Raw genomic sequence first — 23180 nt, forward strand, 5'->3', positions numbered from 1 at the left:
ATGCTTGACTGTAGACAAGACACACTTGTCTTTGTCCTCCTCCCCTGGTTGCCGCCACACACGCTTGACACCATCTAAACCAAATAAGTTTATCTTGGTCTCATCAGACCACAGGACATGGTTCCAGTAATCCGTGTCCTTAGTTTGCTTGTCTTCAGCAAACTGTTTGCGGGTTTCTTGTGCATCATCTTTAGAAGAGGCTTCCTTCTAGGACAACAGCCATGCAGACCAATTTGATGCAGTGTGCAGTGTATGGTCTGATCACTGACAGGCTGACCCCCCACCCCTACAACCTCTGCAGCAATGCTGGCAGCACTCATACGTCTATTTCCCAAAGACAACCTCTGGATATGACGCTGAGCACGTCCACACAACCTCTTTGGTCGACCATGGTGAGGCCTGTTCTGAGAGGAACCTGTTCTGGTAAACCGCTGTATGGTCTTGGCCACCGTGCTGCAGCTCAGTTTCAGGGTCTTGGCAATCTTCTTATAGCCTAGACCATCTTTATGTAGAGCAACAATTCTTTTTTTCAGATCCTCAGATAGTTCTTTCCATGAGGTGCCATGTTGAACTTCCAGTGATCAGTATGAGAGAGTGAGAGCGATAACACCAAATTTAACACACCTGCTCCCCATTCAAACCTGAGACCTTGTAACACTAAGGAGTCACATGACACCAGGGAGGGAAAATGGCTAATTGGGCCCAATTTGGAGATTTTCACTTAGGGGTGTACTCACTTTTGTTGTCCGCAGTTTAGACATTAATGGCTGTGTGTTGAGTTACTTTGAGGGGACGGCAAATTTACACTGTTATACAAGCTGTACACTCACTACTTTACATTGTAGACAAGTGTCATTTCTTCAGTGTTGTCACATGAAAAGATAGAAGAAAAGATTTACATAAATGTGAGGGGTGTACTTACTTTTGTGATATACTGTATTATCTGTGTTCCTCTGTATAAAAGTTCCTATGACTACGTGTCTCAGTCTCAGCCCCTCCCTGTGTAGGAATGTACAGAACTGGTTAATGAGTGTCAGATACGTTCAGTGTCATTTCTCTCTTCTGCTCTCAGCAATGGCGTCTGCTGATCTGAGGAAGGAGCTGGAATGTTCCGTCTGTCTGAACATTTATACAGATCCTGTAACCCTGAAATGTGGACATAACTTCTGCCGGGACTGTATTGGTCGTGTGTGGGATACACAGGAGAGGTCTGGAGGTTATTCCTGTCCTGAATGTAGAGAAGAGTTCCAGGATCGGCCTGCACTGCACAGGAACACAACACTACGGAACATAGTGGAGAATTTCCTGTCCACCCATCCAGATCGGGAGGAGTCCGGGGTCTTCTGTACTTACTGTATTCACCCTCCTGTACCTGCTGTGATATCCTGTCTGCATTGTGAAGCTTCTCTGTGTGACAATCACCTGACAATCCACAGCAAGTCACCAGAACACGTCTTATGTGACCTCACCACTTCCCTGGAGAACAGGAAATGCTCCGTCCATAAGAAGATCCTGGAGTATTACTGCACTGAGGACTCCACCTGTATCTGTGTGTCTTGTTGTCTGATTGGAGATCACATCGGCCATAAGAAGGAATCTCTGGATGAGGCCTCTGAGATGAAGAAGAAGAAACTGAGGAATGTTCTGCAGAAACTGATGACAGAGAGAGAGGAGATGGAGAAAAGAGTCCAGAGTCTGCAGGAACACAGGAGGAAAGTACAAGGAGAAGCAGATGATGAAACAGAGAGAGTCACTGTCTTGTTCAGAGACCTCAGGAGACGTCTGGAAGATCTGGAGAAGAGAGTCCTGAGGGAAATCTCCGGGCAGGCAGAGCGGATCTCCGGGATAATCAATGATCTGGTCCAGGATCTGGAAATAAAGAAGGAGGAGCTGTCCAGGAAGATGGGGGACATTGAGGAGCTGTGTAACATGACGGATCCACTGACTGTCCTACAGGAATCAGACACAGGTGACTTGTGTGATACTGAGGATGGAGATGATGAGGACAGAGAGAGACATGATAAACTCCTCCATGATGGAGGGGATCTGGATGTGGGGGGGATCTCACACACATTACACACAGGTTTATCTGATATCATGTCTGGGGTAAATGTAGAGAGGGGGGTTACAGACATATTACTGGATGTGAGGACAGCTGCTAATAAGCTACATATATCAGATGACAGGAAAACTGTATCCTTCTCATCATCAGATCAGAATCGCCCAGAAACACCAGAGAGGTTTCAGGATTATAATCAGGTGATGAGCAGTCAGAGGTTCTCCTCAGGGAGACATTACTGGGAAGTGGATGTCGGGGGGTCATGGTTCTGGAGAGTCGGGATGTGTTACCCCAGTATAGACAGGAGAGGAGGTCAGTCATATATTGGATATAATAAGAAGTCCTGGAGTTTGGAGAGGGGGTTGTTGGGTAATCAGCTCTCAGTGATACATGACAGTAATAAGACCCCATTATCCGGCGATATCTCCAGTGAGAGAGTCAGGATAGATCTGGATTATGAGGCCGGGCGGATCTCCTTTTATGATCTGTGTGACCCGATCCGACATCTCCACACCTTCACCACCACCTTCACTGAGCCCCTCCATGCTGGGGTATATGTAGGGGGGGGATGGGGAGGTTGTATAAAGATATGTGGGGGGAATCAGAAGTGAGAGATCTGCCCAGAGACATCACAAGGTGGATTATCTGATTGGTGATTGGTGGAATACTCATCCAATAGGAGGAAGCAGAGGACAGGAAACATGAGTGATTTATTTATAAAGCTGCAGGTTCCGGGGCCGTCATCTTCATCCTAAACCTCACTTCACTACCTAGTGTGTCACTGACCAGGAACAAGCATGCAGGAGGTCAGATTGTTCAGCCTTCACTGGCTGCATGCTTGTTCTGGGTCAGTGACACAGATGGCGACCCATCAAATAATGTAATGGAGGGAACGTTCCGTCAGATGAATACTTACTACACATTTGTAGCAGGTTTGATAATGTGACAGAACACCTGCAGTCACAAGGTGGCAGCGGACATTTTACTACACCCAGCTAAGTCTTGAATTTCAGTCATTTTAGCAATAAACTGAGTGGATATAAATGTAGTATGTTAAAATCTGTGATGCCGTTTTGAAAATAGCTGGATGCCAGCAGTAGGAAGCTGGCAGAGGCCATGATGGTACACCCCGCACTGGTCAGCACTAAACCTTTACACTGAAAATTTAACATTAAACAGCATGGCAGATCTCCATATACTATATTGAGTCATATATGCTCACTTTATTTGTTAAAGGACTATGAAATTCAAGACGTAGCTGGGTGTAGCAACATGTCCACTGTTTCTTTATGACTGCAGGTGTTCTTTCAGATTAGCAAACCTGCTCATGCACAGTAAGTATTCAGCTGACGGAACGTCACTCCCATTACCTAATCTGATGGGTTGCTGATTCTGATGGAACACTGGCTCTAACACTGAGAATCGAGCAAACCCTGCCAATCGCTTGGTTCTCAGAGCTCCCTGAGCAGAGATCTGGTGACTGTCAGTCGCTGTTCTCTGCTCTGCCCCCTCCTCGCTCACTTTAGTGCTGGGCTGTGGAGGGGGCAGAGCAGCCAGCTCAGGTTTTCGGTGGCTCACTGGGAGCCTGAGCCGGGTGCTGGTCCAGGCATGTGGGCCGATCCCGACCATATGGTCATGACCCTTCCCGAGCATGGACTGGCTCTGTGACATCAGCCGACAGCGGGCTTCAGCCTACTGAAAATGGTTCACAGAGTGCAGAATGAACTGTGATCCACAGTAGAAGTACAGCCAAATGAGCTTTGGCTGTACTTCTACTTTTAATATGCCAGCCAGATTTTCCTCTAAACTTATCAATCTGCTTCTCTGTGCCAACACTGCAGTACACCCTTCATCCAATTTATAATCAATTATGTTTTGTTTTCTCCTAGGTTGAGGATGTGGCCAGATTATTATATTTTATGAATCCAAAACGTGTAAACCTACATTTTGTGAAGGACATAGGAAAAGTAAATAAACGTCCCCTTAAGAACCGGACCATAAGTGGCTATTGAAGCACGTGAGACGCTTTGCAATCAGTTAAAGGGAACTAATCTCTCTGTGAAAGATCCTGAACTTTTTCAACATTGTACATTTTTTTTATGAACATCACCGACAATATACAAAATAGGATAATGAAGCTCATATCTCGTGAGAATGTCGGTAAAAGGTAATCTAATCTTTGGTTGTGCCGATTATTCTGACTTTGTCATTTCTTAGAACTTCCTGCAATGCTGTACCCTTCACATCAATTACAGGTTTGAAACCTTGATGACTGCCTCCAAAACTCCAACCGAATGCCGCTGGAGGTAGCAAAGGAGACCTTTCTGGAAGCTAATCGGGAAAGCCCAAAATAAATAGAATTTGGAAGTGAGCACCAAGTGTGATATTATATATTACCTGGAAGCAGTTTTGGTGCTTAAGCATCTTCAGAGACCAGGGGAGGTAAAGAACATGACAGTAAGTAAAAAAAGTTACATAGTAGGTAAGACTGAATAAAGACAAAAGGCCATCCAGGTTAACCTGCACATGTGTCAGTGTCTATATTTCCCATATCCCTGTATGTTGTGTTCTTTAAGATGCAAATCAAAGAGTCTCATAAAAATATCCATACCCCCCGCAGCCACCACTAATTGTGGAAGAGATCCACATCCTCACTGCCCTGACAGTGAAAAAAACCTGCACAGTTTAAGGTTAAACCGCTTCTCCTCCAATCTCATTGTGTGTCCTCTTACACTTCCTGAGACTGAATTGTTTTTCTATATGCTGGGATCACCATTGAGGTCTTTGTAAATCGCTATCATATCTCTTCTCAAGCGTTGTTTCTCCAGCGAGAAAAGATTTGGGGTTTGCGGTTGTTCCTCGTAATCGAGGTCCTCCAGTCCCCTTATTAGCTTTGTTGCCCTTCTTTGGACTCTCTCCAGTTCCAGCACATCCTTCCTGAGGACTGGTGACCAGAACTGGACAGAATACTCCACATGTGGCCTAACCAGAGTTTTATTAAGTGGCGGGATTGTAGTTTTATCCCTGGAATATATATATATATAATTTTATGCATGCTAATATTCTGTCAGCTTTGGTAGCTGCAGCTTGGCATTGCATGCTATTGCTCAATCTGTCTTCTACTGGGACCACCAGATCTTTCTCCATCCTTCATTCCCCCTAGGCAGTAGTTTGCATTTGTTTTTTGCCCCCCCAAGTGCATTACTTTACATTTTTCCACATTAAACCTCATTTGCTATGTATTTGCCCACTCTGTTATTTTGTTCAGGTCTTTCTGTAAAATTTCTATACCGTATAAGTCGAGTTTTTCAGCACATTTTTTTGTGCTGAAAGTGCCCCCCTCGACTTATACTCGAGTCAAGCACTTTTCTGCAGCAAAAAATTTCATTTTCCAAACCGACTTTGGGGCCCCGTATCTCAGGGCCACTTGGTGCTAGGAAACCCAAATTTGGTGTGCAAGTGGAACTGGTACCACAACATATCCAAAGATGGAGTTCCTAGCACTAAGTAGCCCCGAGATACGGGGCCCCAAAATCGGTTCGGAAAATGTCATTCTCTACTGCAGAAAAGTGCTTGACATTTTCTGAACTGATTTTGGGGCCACGTATCTCGGGGCCACTTGGTGCTAGAAACCCTAGCTTTGGAAATTTTATGGTGCTAGTTCCACTGGGTTTGCACACCAAATTTGGGGTTCTTAGCACTAAGTGGCCCCAAGATACGGAGCCCCAGATTCGGTCAACTGTGTCCATCTGCAGCAATGTCATTTTGGGACCCTTTGGGTTCAGAGACCCCAAATTTTGGCTGCAGCTAGGGGGCATCTAGGAACCCTTAACTACCGAGTTTGAATTTCGGGGGACCTATGGCTGCAAATGGGCACAGTGAGGCTGCAAATGGGCACAGTGAGGCTGCAAATGGGCATTGTTGACCCTCTTTTCCACTTACAGTAGCTGCACATTTCTCACCCTCGTCTTATACTCGGGTCAATAAGTTTTTCCCATTTTTTTTTTTTTTTTTTGTGGTAAATTAGGGCCTCGACTTATACTCGGAACGACTTATACTTGAGTATATACGGTATTCTTATGTTATTGTCCTGCTTATTTTTGTGTCCTCAAACTGAGATTGAGCTATTTATCCCATTCTCTATATCATTTACGAATAAATAGAATAGAATTGGTCAAAAGACAGAACCTTGGGGCACCTCACTTACCACTCCAGACCAGTCTGAATACACGTTATTTATCACCACCCTTTGGACACGCCACTGTAACCAGTTTTTGACCTAAGAACAAACATAGTCCACGCCTTCAGACCTCAGCTTTTAGATTAAGAGCTTATGGGGAACTGTATTGAATGCCTTTGCAAAATCCAGATACACCAAACCCACAGGTCTTCCCCAGTCTAGATGGCAGCTCACTTCGTCATAGAATGTTCACAGATTGGTCTGGCAAGAACAACCTTCAGTAAACCCATGCTGCTGACTACTTAAGATTTTTTCCTCAGTAAATTTTTGGATATAGTCCCTTATCATCCCTTCCAATAATTTACCAATGATTGATGTTAGACTAACTGGCCTATAGTTCCCAGAGATTTGTCTCTGTCCTTTTTTGAATATTGGAACATTGGAGAAAAGCCAATCAACACCTATCCTATCCAAAGATTAGGGACAATGGTTTGGCTATGAATCGACTGCGTTCTCTGAGGACTCTCGGGTGTAAGCCATCTGGTCCTGGTGATTTATTTGTATTAAGTTTATCTAGTCTTTCCTTCACTCTGGCCTCTGTTAGCCACAAGGGTACATCCTGTGATGTTTCACCAACACTACTTCCTCAGTCGGTATACCCCCTCCTTGTGCTGTGTAAAAACTGAGGAGAAGACATTTAGTACAATCTCTGGGTCATCCGTAACCATCCTCCCTTCCTCATCCTTTTATGTGGGCAATATGCTCTGATTTTGCATTTTTACTGTTAATCTACCTAAAAAAATTCCTTTTGGATTTTTTTTGTGTCTCTCGTAATCATTCATTTTATTTATTTTTTTTTTGCCACATTTATTGCGTTCTTGCACCTCCTTATTGCATTCCTTATAGTGTTTGTATGGTGACAATGACCCATCCCTTTTATATTGTTTAAAGACTTTTTTTTTTTCTTTTAATGAGGCTTTTTACATTATAGTTTAGCCATCCTGGTTTAACCTTCACTCTTCTATATTGAATGCACTGTGTGATACCTTTCATTTTATAGGCTCCTAAAACATTCCCACGTTTCTTCCATGTTCAATGTTCCCAGGATTTGGTCCCAAATAATGTCATGTAGTAAAGACCACAGTTCAGAAAAAATTGCTCGTTTGAAATGTAGTGTTCTTCTGCTACCCTCGGGCCTACTTTTTCTATGTTTTACATGAAATGAGATCGTCCTACGATCGCTAGATCCCAAAATGTAAGAAATTGTGACTGCAGAAGATGTCTCTGCGTGTTTTATCTTTATTTTGTACTCCTAGGTTTACGAGAGGAAGAAGCGAGTGCACCACAGATACGTCACTTCCGAAAACACGGCCTCTTATCCAATCATTGGGGTTCAGCTACATAAGACGGCCACAAACCAAGTAGCAGCATTTGCTTTGGAGGAACAAGAGGAAATGGTGATATGCTAAAGAACAGGGTTTGGAGAGATGGAAAATTAAAGTAGAATACTGATTTTTTTTTTTTTTTTTGTGGTTCAAAGTATACTTTGAGCAGGTAAGGCCAACCTTGCTGAAAGAAGACTCTCAGAAGAAGCAATTATTTTTGTCACAGTATTTACAATGTGTCAAATGACCTACAGAGATATCATGAGAGGTAATTTAAGGGTTAAACTATGAAATTATCTGTGCAAAAAAAAAAACATGCAAGTCCCCGATATTCAGGGCTTCTTTTGAGGGTGTTTGCCCCTCCCTCTTCCCATCTATATTAATCTGAATAATCTATATATGTATATTAATAGGTGAGGTTGAATAAGACACAAATCCAACCTATATGTGTGTGTGTGTAATTATATGTCAGTATTACATTGTAGATCGCCATATGTTGCCACATCCTTGCCATTCTTACAGTAATGAACCCACTTGACAGTTTATTGTTAAATGTCTTTTCTGTGGCCACGAGTCTTCTTAAACTCCCTTCCGCTGAAAAGTTTTATCCCTATTGTGGGGTCACCAGTACGGTATTTGTAAATTGAAATCATATCCCCTCTCAAGCTTCTCTTCTCCAGAGAGAATAAGTTCAGTGCTCACAACCTTTCCTCATAACTAAGATCCTCCAGACCCTTTATTAGCTTTGTTGCCCTTCTTTGTACTCGCTCCATTTCCAGTACATCCTTCCTGAGGACTGGTGCCCAGAACTGGAAGCATACTCCAGGTGCGGCCGGACCAGAGTCTTGTAGAGCGGGAGAATTATCGTTTTATCTCTTTAGTTCATCCCCTTTAATGCATTTCAATTTTCCTAGTTGCCCACCCCATTAAAATTGTTCAGGTCTTTTTGCAAGGTTTCCACATCCTGCTGAGAAGTTATTGCCCTGCTTAGCTTAGTATCGTCCGCAAATATAGAGATTGAACTGTTTATCCCATCCTCCAGATCGTTTATGAACAAATTAAATAGGATTGGTCCCAGCACAGAACCTTGGGGGGGCCCAGTACCCACCCCTGACAATTCTGAGTACTCCCCATTTATCACCATCCTCTGAACTCGCCCTTGTAGCCAGTTTTTAACCCATGTACTCACCCTATGGTCCATGCCAACAGACCTTATTTTGTACAGTAAACGTTTATGGGGAACTGTGTCAAATGCTTTTGCAAAATCCAGATATACCACATCTATGGGTATATCTGGATTTTGGGTACGTCTTTATCTAGGTGGCAACTCACCTCCTCATAGAAGGTTAATAGACTGGTTTAACAAGAATGATTCTTCATGAATTGCTGATTACTGCTAATGATACTGTTCTCATTACTAAAATCTTGTATATAGTCCCTTATCATCCCCTCCAAGAGTTTACATACTACTGATGTTAGGCTAACTGGTCTGTAATTCCCAGGGATGTATTTTGGGCCCTTTTTTAAATATTGGTGCTATATTGGCTTTTGTCCAATCACCTGGTACCATTGCAGTCAGTAGACTGTCAGTAAAAAATAGGAACAACGGTCTGGCAATCACTTGACTGAGTTCCCCCCAAGGAGCCTCGGGTGCAGGCCATCTGGTCCCAGTTACTTATTCATTTTACGTTTTCCAAGTCAATTTCTAATTCTGTGAGGTCACCTGAGGCCAGGTGACAGATGCACACCGTTGGGGTCAGGAGTGCACCGCTATGGTAGTGGACCCTATGGCTGACTGCTGCAGATGGAACTCTGGATGGTTCAGAAAAGCAGGTCCACTAGAGCACCAACATGAATCCCACTGGGAGCTAGAGCATAAGATTCCCCAGTGCGTGGAGTCTAAGAGCCAACATGTGTTCACCAGAGCCTCTAGTGGTAAGGATGGACTGCGCTGCAACTGGCTCCAGGTTGCGGCCCCCAGGGTCTCCCAGCTCACGGTAGGCTATTATGATGACACTTCCCATCCTTGCTGCTAATCCAAATTGTGATAGGAGGAGGTCTGTCTCCCCCTCCTCCCTCAAGGTAGGGGGCCTATAGCATGCTCCCAGTATTTCCCCTTAGTTTCATCCCTTTGGAGCTCTACCCATAAGGATTCCACCTCCTCCCTAGCTTAGTGATGTCATCTCCTACATTAACTTGTACATTATTCTTGATTTACAGGCCTACCCCTCCCCCTGCTGAATAAGACCTGTAAGGGGAATCTCCAAAAGCAAAATCCACAAAATATCATCAGATTTTTCTAATGGAGTAGGATTGGCTACAACCCCTGTCAGTTTATATTTCTAGGTCTGTGAGAATGTTATTATAGTTATGTTGGTTTTCTTCACTCCCTATCCAGCCATTGTTGGCAGGAACAGAAAGAAGGGTCCTCCAATGAAGCCATAGATACTGTATCTGCAAAGATGCTTATAACTAACCCACACCTACAAAAGCATGGCTCTGCGTCCTGGGCGACAATACCTATGACACCTGTGTGTAGTTCCACCATCTGTCACGCTGTATAGGGCTCCAGTAAACCATGTGAAGGGAATAAATTATCCACATAGTGTGATACTGCTTAAAACTTTTATAAAATCCAAAAGCCCCCTTACATATTCTGCGTACCAAATACAAGTCAAAATGAAGCAAAAGTAAAGTGTGCTGTGCCGGTGTATTTCCTCAGTCGCCGGAAAGATGAGGAAAGCGATCGCTGCTGTACACAAGTGATTACTTCACATGGTTTACTGGAGCCCTATACAGCGTGATGGACATCTGGTGGAAGTTTTTGGTTGGATTGGTGGAGAAGCTTTTGTAGCGGTATCCTCGTAAGGGCTGCTGAGTTGGTTATCGCAATCCGCCAATCACCCTGCTGCCGACCTCCCATTCACCATGTTAAAGACATTAAACAATCAATTATTTAGTTTTCTTTCTCTTTTATTGTCGGGATATAACTTGGAAGAAACAAAGGAGCTATGAGATGCCCATAAAGATTTCACTTTGTATGATATCATCCATGGCCTTGGCCTAGTAAATGGATGTTTCCCTGTAGAATCCTCACTGCAGACTATTGCTTCTTCTGTTACTTGGCATATCTGACTGAAGATTTACTACTCGCTGCTTCCAGTTAGAACAAGAAGAATCACTCTGAATAATTCCCCTCTAGACTGATGAGGTTTTCCTGTTACATATCAGAGAGCCAAAGGCCTATACCGCCTATCTTGCATGGCTCAAAAGATTAAATAGCCCCACAGTCTCTGGAAGTTCCTGTCCACTTCTGTTCATGATGTGCTCCCCGGCCACACAACATGCTACACTACTCGCTCCTGCTTCAACTTCTTTACATTACACTGACCTTCTACTTTGTATCAGAGTCCTGTGTTCCCCGGTCACAGAACGCCAATCTACTTCTGCCCCTTCACTGCTCCTTCTCCTACTTGATCTTCTCCAGCATGCAAGTCTTGTGTTCCCCAGTCACAGGAACTTGATACTTTCTCATAGAGATGAAGACCTTTCCCTGGGACTCCTTCCTAGCAGCTCCTCCATTCCTCCTCTGCACACGGCGCATCACCGCATGGGGACACCCGGTACAGCACCTCAGCACTCTATGCTGTCTTTCCTGTGCTCCACAACTCCTCCCTGGAAGCATGTGACCCCAGCTTATATGGGAGGCCTGCCCCCTGCCAATGCAAGGTAATGATTGGTCAGAGCTCCTCACATGAGCTGCCTGCCAATCAGGTCTCAAGTCCAACCCCCCTTCCAGAACAATTCCTCTGAAAGCAGAAGAGGATCTCTGAGCCAAAGTACAGGTGGCCACACCCCCCACTATACTGACACTCCCATTCCCCAGATCAAAACAACAAGGCCTAGAATAGAAACACAGGCCTGGCTAAATTTACCTGCAACTAGAGAAATACTAATCTAGCACCTACCTGTAAGTAGAGGGGGCTACACTTTTACAATTAAAGGCGCATTATTGCTGTATTTTTGGTGAGTGCATCAAAGGGGAGAATTCCCTCACGTGGTGAAGTGTATGGTGGAAGTTGTTCTCTACAGATCACAGCTATAATAGATCTCCTTTCTTTCCATTGACTCGTATATGAACTATATATGAAAGCTTATCATCTAATTGGATTTGACAAGAGCGCTGCTGTAATATTTTAAAGGACTATATGGTTTAGAGGTTTTTAGTATTACATTTACATTCCATAGATATTGTATCACTAAAGATCTGACTGGGGATGAAATTCTTCCCACTCTATCCAAAGCAAAATAAATGGTCTGACATACAGCTCCCCCTCCCCCAATTCATTCTTCACTTTAGGTTTCAGCTACCAAATATAAGGAGCCACACAATCCGTAGAATATGTGAGACACGGACAATACAAGAATATTCCAACATTGATGGTTTTGATGTTTGTGAAATGTGTGTGACACAGAAATGTGAGGTGCAGATGGATGAGAGAAGACAATAAGTGGACCTGTCATACATCTGTACTGGTTATAGAAGAAGGTGTGAGGAGGACAACCAGCAGACAAGGAAACACTTCAAGGTAATGAGCCATAAATCTGCTAAGCCCAGGTTCACATTGATGTCATGTGACAAATGACATGCACATATGTGTGAAATGACCCCGAAGTCGGACTGACATGCGGATATGAAATTGTGTGAGTTTTGGCTGAACTGGTACCATTTCCATCCTGCAGCCGTGTGACCCGGGATAAAGGGGATATAATCTCCAATCATATGGTGTATATATTGTCATCACCACTTTTCACATGTGGCGGCTGCCATCTTTTTCTTCATGTTGTTTTCAGCCAGCGATGCCCCCTGGAGATCACATCTACCCGAGGTTGGGAACACTCACCTTACTGGATTAGGCAGCAATGCCATCCTAGCACAGGAAATGTTTTATGACTTTAGAGCGGGGGAAGGGAACCCTATAGAGGTGGTGATCTACCTGAAGAACATGGGAGGAGTCAGAAGATCACCGGGCACAGCGTCACCTCCTCACACCCAATTCACACCTCTCATTGCCGCACTACTGTGTGCCCATCACGGGCATTACACGGCTATCATGGGTTTATATCAGAGGGGGAGGGGGTGACCTCCTCACCACCTGTCACACACACTGGGATCGCTTTTCAGAGGAGCAGCAATGCCTGCTGCACTTGTTATTGAGCTCTTAGTTGCACCCTTAGAGCTTGTTCACATATAAAGTTGGGGGGAACCCATGCGGTTGTGACATGATTTTACTGCCCCCCAATCCCGACTCTCTTTATCTGCTGAGGCAGCAGCCATAAAGGTGTAGACATGCCGCAGCAGGAATTACACCCCCTGTTGGTTTTGGTGGGGGCTTCCGCCTGACAATTGCTACCCATTCAAGTAAATGGGCCACTACAAGGGGTGCCACACCTGCAGGGTGCAAGGGGTTAAATCAGGTGTTGAGAACACAAAACAATGCTGCCAGCCTTAACCCCTGGTTTGCTGTACTGCACAGAGTTGCAGGACACTTGCAGAGCGGTCACATTCACTTGAATGGGTCATGTTTGGTAGGTGCTACACCCACCAACCATGACGGGACATACAAGTCCTGCTGTGACTACAACATGTGTACACCCCTGGACACCGCAACTAAAGGAGTGTGGTTAGGGCAGGGGTGATAAAAACACAGCTTAAGGTTTTACCACCCCCCCAAACTACAAATGTAAATGACCCCTTATTGTTCTGAGAACCCTATAAGGCTGCTTTCACACTGATGTGCTGCAGATTACCTGAACCCCAGGTGTATCTACAACTTTCCTTGGTGATCTGCACTTTGCCATAGACTACTATTATATCCTGCGGGTGAGTTGCACTTTTTGAAAGCTCATCAAATCTCCGGCATTCAGTAGATGAAATGTTCTTTCAGAAAGTGCTCCTAATCCACATAATAGAAGTGTATGGGTAAGGGCAGGAAAGGTGCAGGTCCCCTGTACTGGAGCGGCGGTGTGGGGTAAAGCACAGCACATGAGTGTGAAAGGCGTCTTCTACTATTATACTCGCTGTATTCCTTCACACTGACATGGAGATCTCTTCTTTCCTGCTGTTGGCACCACTCTGGAGGTCACTAGTGGGGGGGATAAGAGGTGGAGTCCAGTTGTTGTCACTCCACATGGGACAGGATCCGGCACTACAGAGGAAGGAGCAGCTTATGCGGCTCTTGCTCCAACTTTACAAGTAGTCCCTCTGCATTGCACTGGGTTTGATGGTCTGGGATGGGGGGAGGTCCAGAAAGCCCAGACCATGATCTACTAGTAACCTGTCTTGTGATCTACAGGTTGGTGACCCCCCACTTTAGATGACCTCTAGATCTCCTTCATAGAGGCGGAGGTGTTTGTTCAAAGAGCTGTGGATGAAGTTCTGTCTGATTATTATCAGATGACAAGATTTCTAGCAGTAATAGGTGGTCTATGTACATACAGACGCCATTGTTGGACTTTACAAACACATCAAATATTTTTGGATGCCCCCCCTATGTACTGCAAGAGAGAAAATCACTTTCATTGTTCTGGTTAGAAAAGAGAAGGATTTGTGCTTTTGGCATTTTTAGACTTGTCTAAGGCCCCATTGGGGTTCGGGGGGTTCCCCATTCTTTTCCTGCAATGAAGACATTCCAGAAACTGAGTGAAAATATCGACTTAAAGCCGAGTTCTGGTAAAAAAATAATTACAAGTCAGGAGATACAAATACTGGAGCTGCTGACTTTTAATAATTGGACACTTACCTGTCCCGGGGGTCCAGCGATGTGGGGGAATGAAGCCCTGCTCCTCTCACCCCTCCTCTATAACTGTGGGCACCGGGCTGTGGCTTCACTGCGCATGCACGAGCCACGCCGCAACTGGCCGGGCAATCATCTGGGACCTGTGACGTGTCCCAGATGATTGCTGAGAGGGGGAGGGGTGATCTCCCTTCCAGTGCGCCGGGAGGAAGTGGGAGCTGGGACCCTCTAAAAAGGGGATCTAAAAATGAGGGTATCCCCCCCAAATAAAAAATGACATGCCAAATGTGACATGTCAAGGGGTCACCTCCTTTAAAGAGGAAGTTCCATTTTTGGGTGGATCTCGGCTTTAAGATGTGTCCTTCTTAGGGAATGCTCCCTCAGTGTCCTGATCAACCGGTACAGAAAGTGATGATAAATGGCCTCCAACATCAGACAGTACTAATTGAGGTTCAGATATATAAACTATTTAACCCCTTCAATACCGGGGGGCACTTCCCCCCTTCCTGCCCAGGCCAATTTTTAGCTTTCAGCGCTGTCACACTTTGAATGACAATTACGCGGTCATACAACACTGTACACAAACATTGTTTTTTATCATTTTGTTCCCACAAATAGAGATTTCTTTTGGTGGTATTTGATCACTGCTGGCATCTTTATTTTTTGCGCAACTAATAATAAAAGACCGAACATTTTGAAAAAAAATCATTTTTCTTTGTTTCTGTTATAAAATTGTGTAAATAAAATAAGTTTTCTCCTTCACTGATGGGCACTGATAGGTGGCACTGATGAGGTGGCACTGATGGGCACTGATAGGTGGACACTGATGGGTGGCACTGCTGGGCATCACTGATGAGGAGACATCTGGCAGGCACTGACTGGCAAGATGTGTTGGCACTGGCATTATTTGGGCACTTAATGGCATCCCTGGCGGTCTAGGGTGGCATCCCTGGTCATCCATCTGTTGTGGGCATCCCTGGTGGTCTATTTTACAGGCCAGCTCACCCAACAGGTTCAAGTCAGAAAAAAAGAGTCTTCCAGCCAGGATCCAGGCATGTTACCACTGATAGCAAAACAGCCACCAACCAGCTTCACTGACCAGCTGCTTCATAAACAGGCCTGAAAGGGAAGTACTTGCCGTCTACTATTGACCCTAACCCAGGCTGACTCTAATATATTATATATTCACCTTTTTTTAATCATATTCTCTATAAACCACCCAGCCAACATGTTCCCTCCATAGGAACTTGCTGAGGCCTTAGGCAGTTACCACTTTGTAGATAGTTGTAAATTGCCATGTCCCGTACAGGTTAGGCTTGCAGCAATATTCAGAGAAGTACATGTTTAGGTCTAGGACTTCTGTATAGAATTGAAACTGAACACCAATCTACTCGCTGTAATGACTTAAAGGAAAGGCCATCTAAAAATCCAGAATGTTTTCCTGAAGTGAGTTGGTGGAAAATGCATATCAAAATAACGCGAGGCTTCTAGTAGATCTGAAGCAAGTGCCCTACATAGAACTATCAGGACAGGAGGTTCTCTAGTGAGCCTCTCAACAAATAATAATTCAGAGCAATTCTGATCTTTCTCCCGGCTGACCCTGGGACCTGGGAGGACCACAGTAGAGCCACTAGGCAGAATATCCCTTGTAAGTTTATAGAAGAACAATGTCCTTAAATGAATGGTGGAGTAAACCCATTGTAACTGTTTTTATATACAAGCTAAAATTGTATAAAGTGTTGGCCAAAGAGTTGGAACCTGTGTGTTTATCATTCTCTTGGGCCGTGTCTCCTCAGTCTGTCCAGTTAAACATTCCTTACTGCTCCATCGTTTGCATACATTACCATTTCTCATTTCTTATCCCTGTGATTAAAATCTCTAGGACAGAGTTGAGTAAAACCTCGCTGTCACACTTACCCCAAACAGAGGTGGTCAGACACTATAGATCACTACTGTGTTCTTCACCTATAGCAGCCCCCTTTTCCCATAAGACAAGCAGGCCTACCGGTACTCTGTTACCCCCAGGTCTTATACACAATGCTATAGTGCCTGACCATCATGCCAGGGCAAGTGCAAACTGAGCAAAGCAAACAGGTACTTGCAGTTGGCAGACAGGTAGAGTGGTTCTATGACAGTCCGGGTAAAAGGCAGGCAGAGCTCTGATAATAGTCCGATATCTGGTCCGAGGTCATACACAGGAAAATCAAAACTAACAGACAGGAAGCTTGATCAGGAATTAAACACACTATATCACAAGCATGCAACTGACGATTTTTCTGGCTTTTAACAGGCTTGGTTTCCACCCAGAGACTGGCCACATTAACCACCTTGCAGGTGGACAGACAAACAAGGAGAATGCCATAGCCAAAACCAGGATGCCGGAATAAAGAGTAGGAGCGCTAGATGTTCCTGACACTCACTAAGCCAGTGTTTTCATCTCCATTCCTCAAAGCTCCCCAACAGGTCATGTTTTCAGACTTTCCATTGTTTTGCACAGGTGATTTCATCACTTTCAGAGCGGGCAGTGCCTTTGTTGGGAAGCTGGCTGTATGTACACAATATAGTGCTGTATCCCTGCCCCCACTTACATGTCGGCTGGGAGATTTCTTGTCTGAAAGATAAATGTAAATGGGATAATAGTGATGCCATAGTCCAAACACAGGACAATGTCCATATATGGGAATGGTTTGTCATTAAATGGGCGGAGTGTGATGGAGAACGGAGACTAATTTCCCATCAGGTCTGCAGAGGACACGTTTGAAAGCCGACATTGGGCTGAATATTAGATATGGATCCTTTTTTTTCTGTGTCTGGCCAATCAAAAGCAAAAATGAAGCTGAAGGTCCCAATCGGGCTCCACCCCCCCCCCCCCCCCCCCCGGTACCAAAGGCATTGGCTGCAAGCATGCTCAGTTCTCTTCATATGTATTTCACATATGAGAGACTTTTGGAGTTTCCCGGCAACTACATAGAAATATTTGAGGGATAAAAGTCAAGATGAAAATTTGAACCAGAAATTTTACACAAAAAAACCTTCTGCGGGGGATCCACTAAGACATTACTGTGAATACACAAATACCTTTTTTTATATCTCACATTCTAAATACAATGGAAATATCATCATGTGACATTTCTCTGTGATAACAACATTGTACAAACTCTTTATACATTGTAATGGAATACAGCATCACACTCATATGATTTTATTTGTTTGCTACTTTTCAGGAGTATTTTATTATTCTGCAGACAGTGAGGCTTCTGTTGGCAACTACAAAATGGATCTGTATTCATAGTAATGGCTAGAGATGTGAAGGCCTGGAAAAAAACGGAAAAATTCGGAAAAACGTTTTTTTTCCTGAAGACTTTTTTTGTTTTTTTCCAAAAAATTGGGAAAATTGAAAAAAGAAAAAAAAAAAAGTAGAATATTTAATTTTAACATGAGGAATAAAATATTTGAAGACAGGGTGTTCACCTTAAGTTTTTAGAAGTTCCTAATTGTGATGACGGACAGAAAAGAGAATCTGCAGAAGCAGAGAGACAGATAATGAGAATTTCAGAAAATGATTCTGATTAAATGTCCATTGAAACTTTAGTCCCAACTCTCTTCTTAACACTTCCCCCATCTTCAGTTCTTTTTATGAGAATGGGGGTTTTATTTTTATTTAATACTGTGGAGAGGAAATTTGACAAATTGTTACTTTTGGTTTTGAAAATTGTTTTGTGGAGGATTTTTGGCTGTTCCACATAAACTAGTAATCAGTTCAGGAGATTGTCGCTCCCTTTGTTACAAATAAATATTATAAAAAAGTAAATTCTGTTTGTGATAATTGTTTGGCTACACTATATATTTAATATGCTAGTTGTGATCATTTTATGCCAAGTCAAATTGTCCATAGTCATATTTTATGTTCCTAAAGTAACAGAATGACTTCCAATCTTAAAAAGACAAAAAAGTGCTAATGTAGTATTTTTTTCAATTTTTCCGAAAAATTCTGTTTTTTCCCCCTCAAAAAAACTTTTTTTTTTTCCGAGCTTCTAAATTTCTGGAAATGTGACATCTCTAGTGATGACAATGGAAAGCATGCTCAGGAAAGTTCATAGGAGTTGGTTTGCTTAGAAGAGCTGATCCTGCAGACAATGGGGACATCTTGTGGCCTTTCTAAGTAACAACAAGTTCTTATAAATGGTAATCATTCTACAGCGCATGCTTAGATGTATTCATAGGAGTTTGTAAGCGCTCATTGATCTGCAGACAATGCACTTTTTTTTGTATTGGTTTGCAACTACAAAATCAAATAAACGGTTGTGTATTCATAGTAATGATCACACCAGTTCTCATGAGATGGTTTCCTTACAAGAGCTCATCCTGCAGACAATGGGGACATCTTGTGGCCTTTCTAAGCAACAACAACCTCATGTCAGCTACATTCACAGTAATAGTAATCTAGAGAGCATGCTCAGAAGCATTCATAGGAGTCTGTAAGAGCTCATTAATCTGCAGACAATGTGGGCTTCATTTGTCATTGTTTTTACACTACAATATCATATAAAAAGGTGTATTCATAGTAATGACAAGCTGGAGCATGCTCAGAGGAGGTCACATGAGAGGGTTTACTTACAAGAGCTCATCCTGTAGACTATGGGGACATCTTGTGGTCTTTCTAAGTAACAACAAGTTCAGATAAACTCCCATATACAGTGATGTTAATCTAGAGAACATGCTCAAATGCATTTGTATGACTTTGTAAGATCTCATTATTCTGCAGACAATGTGGGCTTTTTTTGGCTTCGGTTTGCAACTACAAAATCAAATAAACTGTATATTCATAATCAGGGCTTTTTTTCAGGGGGAACTTGGTGAAACTCAGTTCCACCACCTCTGGCTCAGACCCTTTGGTGCTGCTCACCACAATCACTTGTAAACACAGAAGTCTGGTTTCTGTGTTTACAAGTGACAGCTCTGCGCCCCCATGAACTCTGCACTCTGTATGTAATGCAATCCTGATATTTAATGCCCATTTAAGACCCTTCTACTGTTTGTAAAATATGACCACACCCAATATTTGATGTAATTTGGAGGGTGTGTGTGGGGGGAGGGGTTTTGAGGGGTTGTGATTGAGTTCCAGCACCTATTGTTTTAGAAAAAAAGCCCTGGTCATAATAATATCAACCTAAGACAATGGGCAGACAAGTTCATAGGAGGTTTTGTTCAACTCACAAGAGCTCATCCTGCAGACAATGGGGACATCTTGTGGCCTTTCTAAGCAACAACAATCTCATATAAACTATATTCACAGTAATGGTGATCTTCTACAGCAGGGGTCTCCAAACTTTCTAAACAGGGGGCCAGTTTACTGTTCCTCAGACTTTGATGGGGGGGGGGCTGTGGCCATTGGGAGTAGAAAAGGTCCCAACGTCAGTGGGAATAAATAATGCGTCATCTTTAGTGTCATTGGGAGGAATTGTGCCCCATCGGTGATGTCATTGGGTGAGATTGTGCTCCTGTGTTGGTGTGAGGAGTTGTGCCCCATCATTGGGAGGAATTGTGCCCCATCATTGGTGTCAGTTGGAGGAATTGTGCCCCATCATTGGTGTCATTTTGCCCAGTTGTTGGTGTCTTTGGGAGGAATTGTGTCCCATCGTTGGTATAATTGGAAGGAAGTGTGCCCCTTCACTGGTCTCAGTGTGGGGGAGGGGGTATTATGCTTCATTATTGGTATCAGTGGATGACATAGTGCCCCAAGGGCCTGATAAAAGCAAGCAAAGGGCCACATCTGGCCCCCGGGCCACAGTTTGCAGACCCCTGTTCTAGAGCATTGCTTCTCAACCTATTTTTTAGTCAAGGCACCCCCTAAAATTATGAACAGTCTCGGGGCACCCCATTCTAAAATGTAAAACATTATTCTAATAGTTTTACATAACACATCGTCATCCACACACGAAGGACACCCAACGTTGGGTGTGATGTATTTTTCCAAATCCACTATACTTTTACACGCTGGTACTGACTAGTATTCCAAAGTTTCTCTTCTCCCTCAGTTTTTCTCCATCACTAATCTAATGTAACCCCAGCACTTACAGAGAGGGGCAAAGGGAGGATGATTGGTTGTTAGGACTCCGGTGGCTAGAAGGTGGTAATGGTGCACAATGAAAACCTGTGGCTTTATTTCACTATAAGGCAGGCTTGTTCCACCTGCTGGTCTGTATACATTTGTGGTAAATATTTTGCCAGGGCACTCTGGGGGAAAACGGCTGATCTAGAGAACATACTCAGAATCATTCATATCAGTTTGTAAGATCTTGTGATTCTACAGACAATTGTGGGCTTCTTGCAACTACAAAATGAAATGTGGTCCAGCCTATGGATGGTCCCCAGGCTCCCAGCTCCAGGAGGGGCCCCCCGGAGAAGCACTGCCCAAGGACCCCAGACAGAAGAAGTCTTCCGAACCAGGTGCTTGGCAAGTCTGGTTGGGGGGGAGGGGACTGAACCCAGGCTCTGAGTGTTAGGTTGGCCTTATTGCATACTGTAATAAATAGGAATTGAGAAGCACAGCAGAACTTGTTCTAAGTAACAATGTGAGATGAACACACACCAGAGGGTCTAGAACAAAAATATAAACAAGTGCATAAAACCAATATGTTATAATAAATCACACAAATAACAAACTAATCAAAAAGCAAAAGCCAGGCTGACCATCTAACACACATATAAAATAGACATTTAAATATAAACAGATGATATGAAATCAAATATAGAAGAAGATGATAATACAGATCGTTCTTCATTGCACACAGTCCATGCCACCACCTTCTTCATGACTGTCTGCTTTGGGGTAGAGGGAGGGGGTCCTGCCAGACAGACATCAAGGGGACCCATTCAGCCTAACAGCTGCCCTGGCCAAGTGGATCCGGCTGGTTGGTTGCACAATGTCACCAACAATGGTAAAGCTTCCCAACACAAGGGTTACCTAATAATGTCTGAGAGAGTTATGGGCATTGTGGCTCGTCACACCTGGTCCATCTCCTGTGGATCTCGTGCTGTGAAAACACAAAACTGCCCCCCCATCTAAGCATTGTAAAGTTTGGGGGTTGTAGCTCCACAGCGCCATGTACAAAGACATTTAACTTCAAACTAAAAGCTGTTTACTTTTTCTGAAGGCAAACACAAAGAAATGCTTCCAGCAGCAAAACAAAGTGCAACACACAAAAAGTCTGCTTGTCTACAAAAGTACAAAATATAATGAAACCCGGTTCATAGATGGGACTTTACCCCGGGCTCAGCACAGCCCCAGTCTGCCTATTACTCCAAACAGGTGTCTCTCCCCAACTCCTTCTCACACCACCACACCGAATACTACTTTCTGGTTTAAGTGCTGCTTCCCAGAGGCTCCTAGACCTTTGGAGACTGGAGTCCCTGTAGTCAGGGGGGTGGAGGCCCTTTTGTGACAATAGAAAAAGAAAATGGGGCGCACTGGTCTAGTGCATTATCCAACCAATTTATTTATTTCTCACCGAAATGTCACTTTAGGGGCTCAAAACCTCTGGTCCCAAATACCTCTCTATTAATACAGAGAGGACTGCGAGTCAGTTCTCTCCTTAACATGGCTAAACCAGAAATTCCTCACCCACCTATGGTGACCCCCCGAGTACCCACACTCTTCCCTTAAAGGGATCCTAACTTAAACACTGGTGCCACATAGGACCCCATTCAGGACCCATCCTTGGCGTCCTGTACAGTGTAAATGTTGGGAAGTAAAGGGTTAAAAACAATATGCACTCGCTCTGTAAAAGAGGGAATTGGACATTTGGTCATGCTCAGAGAAGGGTCACCTTAGAGGACTGCATAGTTCAGCAGACAAGCGGATGGATCCTACAGAGTTAATCGCTTGTCTATAGAACATGGATGAGGTTTTCTCTTTTTCCAGCTGAGCACCACATTCCATGAACGGTGACACCCGCGGTGAAGGACAATGACTCTGCGAGCCAAGAGCTGTATCGGGGTCACTCCTGTCACACTCGTGCAGCGCCAAGTCACCCTCCCACAACACGCTCACTTACACACTTGTCTCCAAGCTGCTAGTGAGAAAATAGAACGCTATACAGCTGTCAGTGTGGAACATAAAAACCTCTGTGACTTCTGGGGCACAAGGTGTGGTCTTGTGAGGTTGAAGCTGCCTCCCTAGATGGGAAGCAGACAGGGAGGATGAAGTTTCTCATTGGATGAAGTTTCTGACTGAAGGACCTCAATTAACTGCGCATGCCAAACTGGAGGTGCTTTCAAAAAAGAGTTAAGGGAAATTGTAAGGGCTCCATCATGGAGAAAGGTGGGGCCTTGTGGGTGCCAAGCTGCCTCCTTTGATGGGAAGCAGGCTGTATCTTCTCATTGGAGGAGTGGGAGTAGCTGTCCATTGTTAGCTCCATGTCCCAGTAATAAAAAAATGAAGCAATCTTACTCAGATGGAAAGTGATTGTGGGAAAAGAAGCCCCTGACTACAGGACTGCAATTATCTATTTGTGCCAAGCCAGCCATACTATCCAAAAAGAGTTAAGGGAAATTTTCAGGCTGTTTCCTGGACAAAAATAGTCCTTGAGTGTAAAACTGGCTTCCTAGATGGGAAGAAGCAGATAGGGAGGATGAAGCTCCTGACTAAAGGACTACAATTAGCTATGCGCACCAAGCTGGACATCTTATGAAAATGCATACCTCCCAACCGTCCCGTGACTTTCCCGCATGCAGATGTTTGTCCCGCTATCCCGCTG

At 44.0% G+C, this 23180-nt stretch overlaps 1 protein-coding gene across 1 annotated transcript in view; it reads left to right on the plus strand.

The window, feature by feature from the left end:
* Positions 1-1026: 1026 nt before the first annotated feature.
* LOC141129119 (uncharacterized) overlaps positions 1027-23180 on the plus strand; it is a 32260-nt gene continuing 10106 nt past the window's right edge. Inside the window, exons 1-3 of the mRNA XM_073616929.1 lie at positions 1027-2664; positions 3949-4026; positions 7556-7696. Of these exons, the coding sequence (XP_073473030.1) occupies positions 1027-2664; positions 3949-4026; positions 7556-7696 (1857 nt within the window). The remainder of the gene's footprint in view (positions 2665-3948; positions 4027-7555; positions 7697-23180) is intronic.

This window comes from Aquarana catesbeiana, linkage group LG01 (genome assembly GCF_042186555.1).
Source record: "Aquarana catesbeiana isolate 2022-GZ linkage group LG01, ASM4218655v1, whole genome shotgun sequence".
Taxonomy (NCBI): Eukaryota; Metazoa; Chordata; class Amphibia; order Anura; family Ranidae; genus Aquarana; species Aquarana catesbeiana.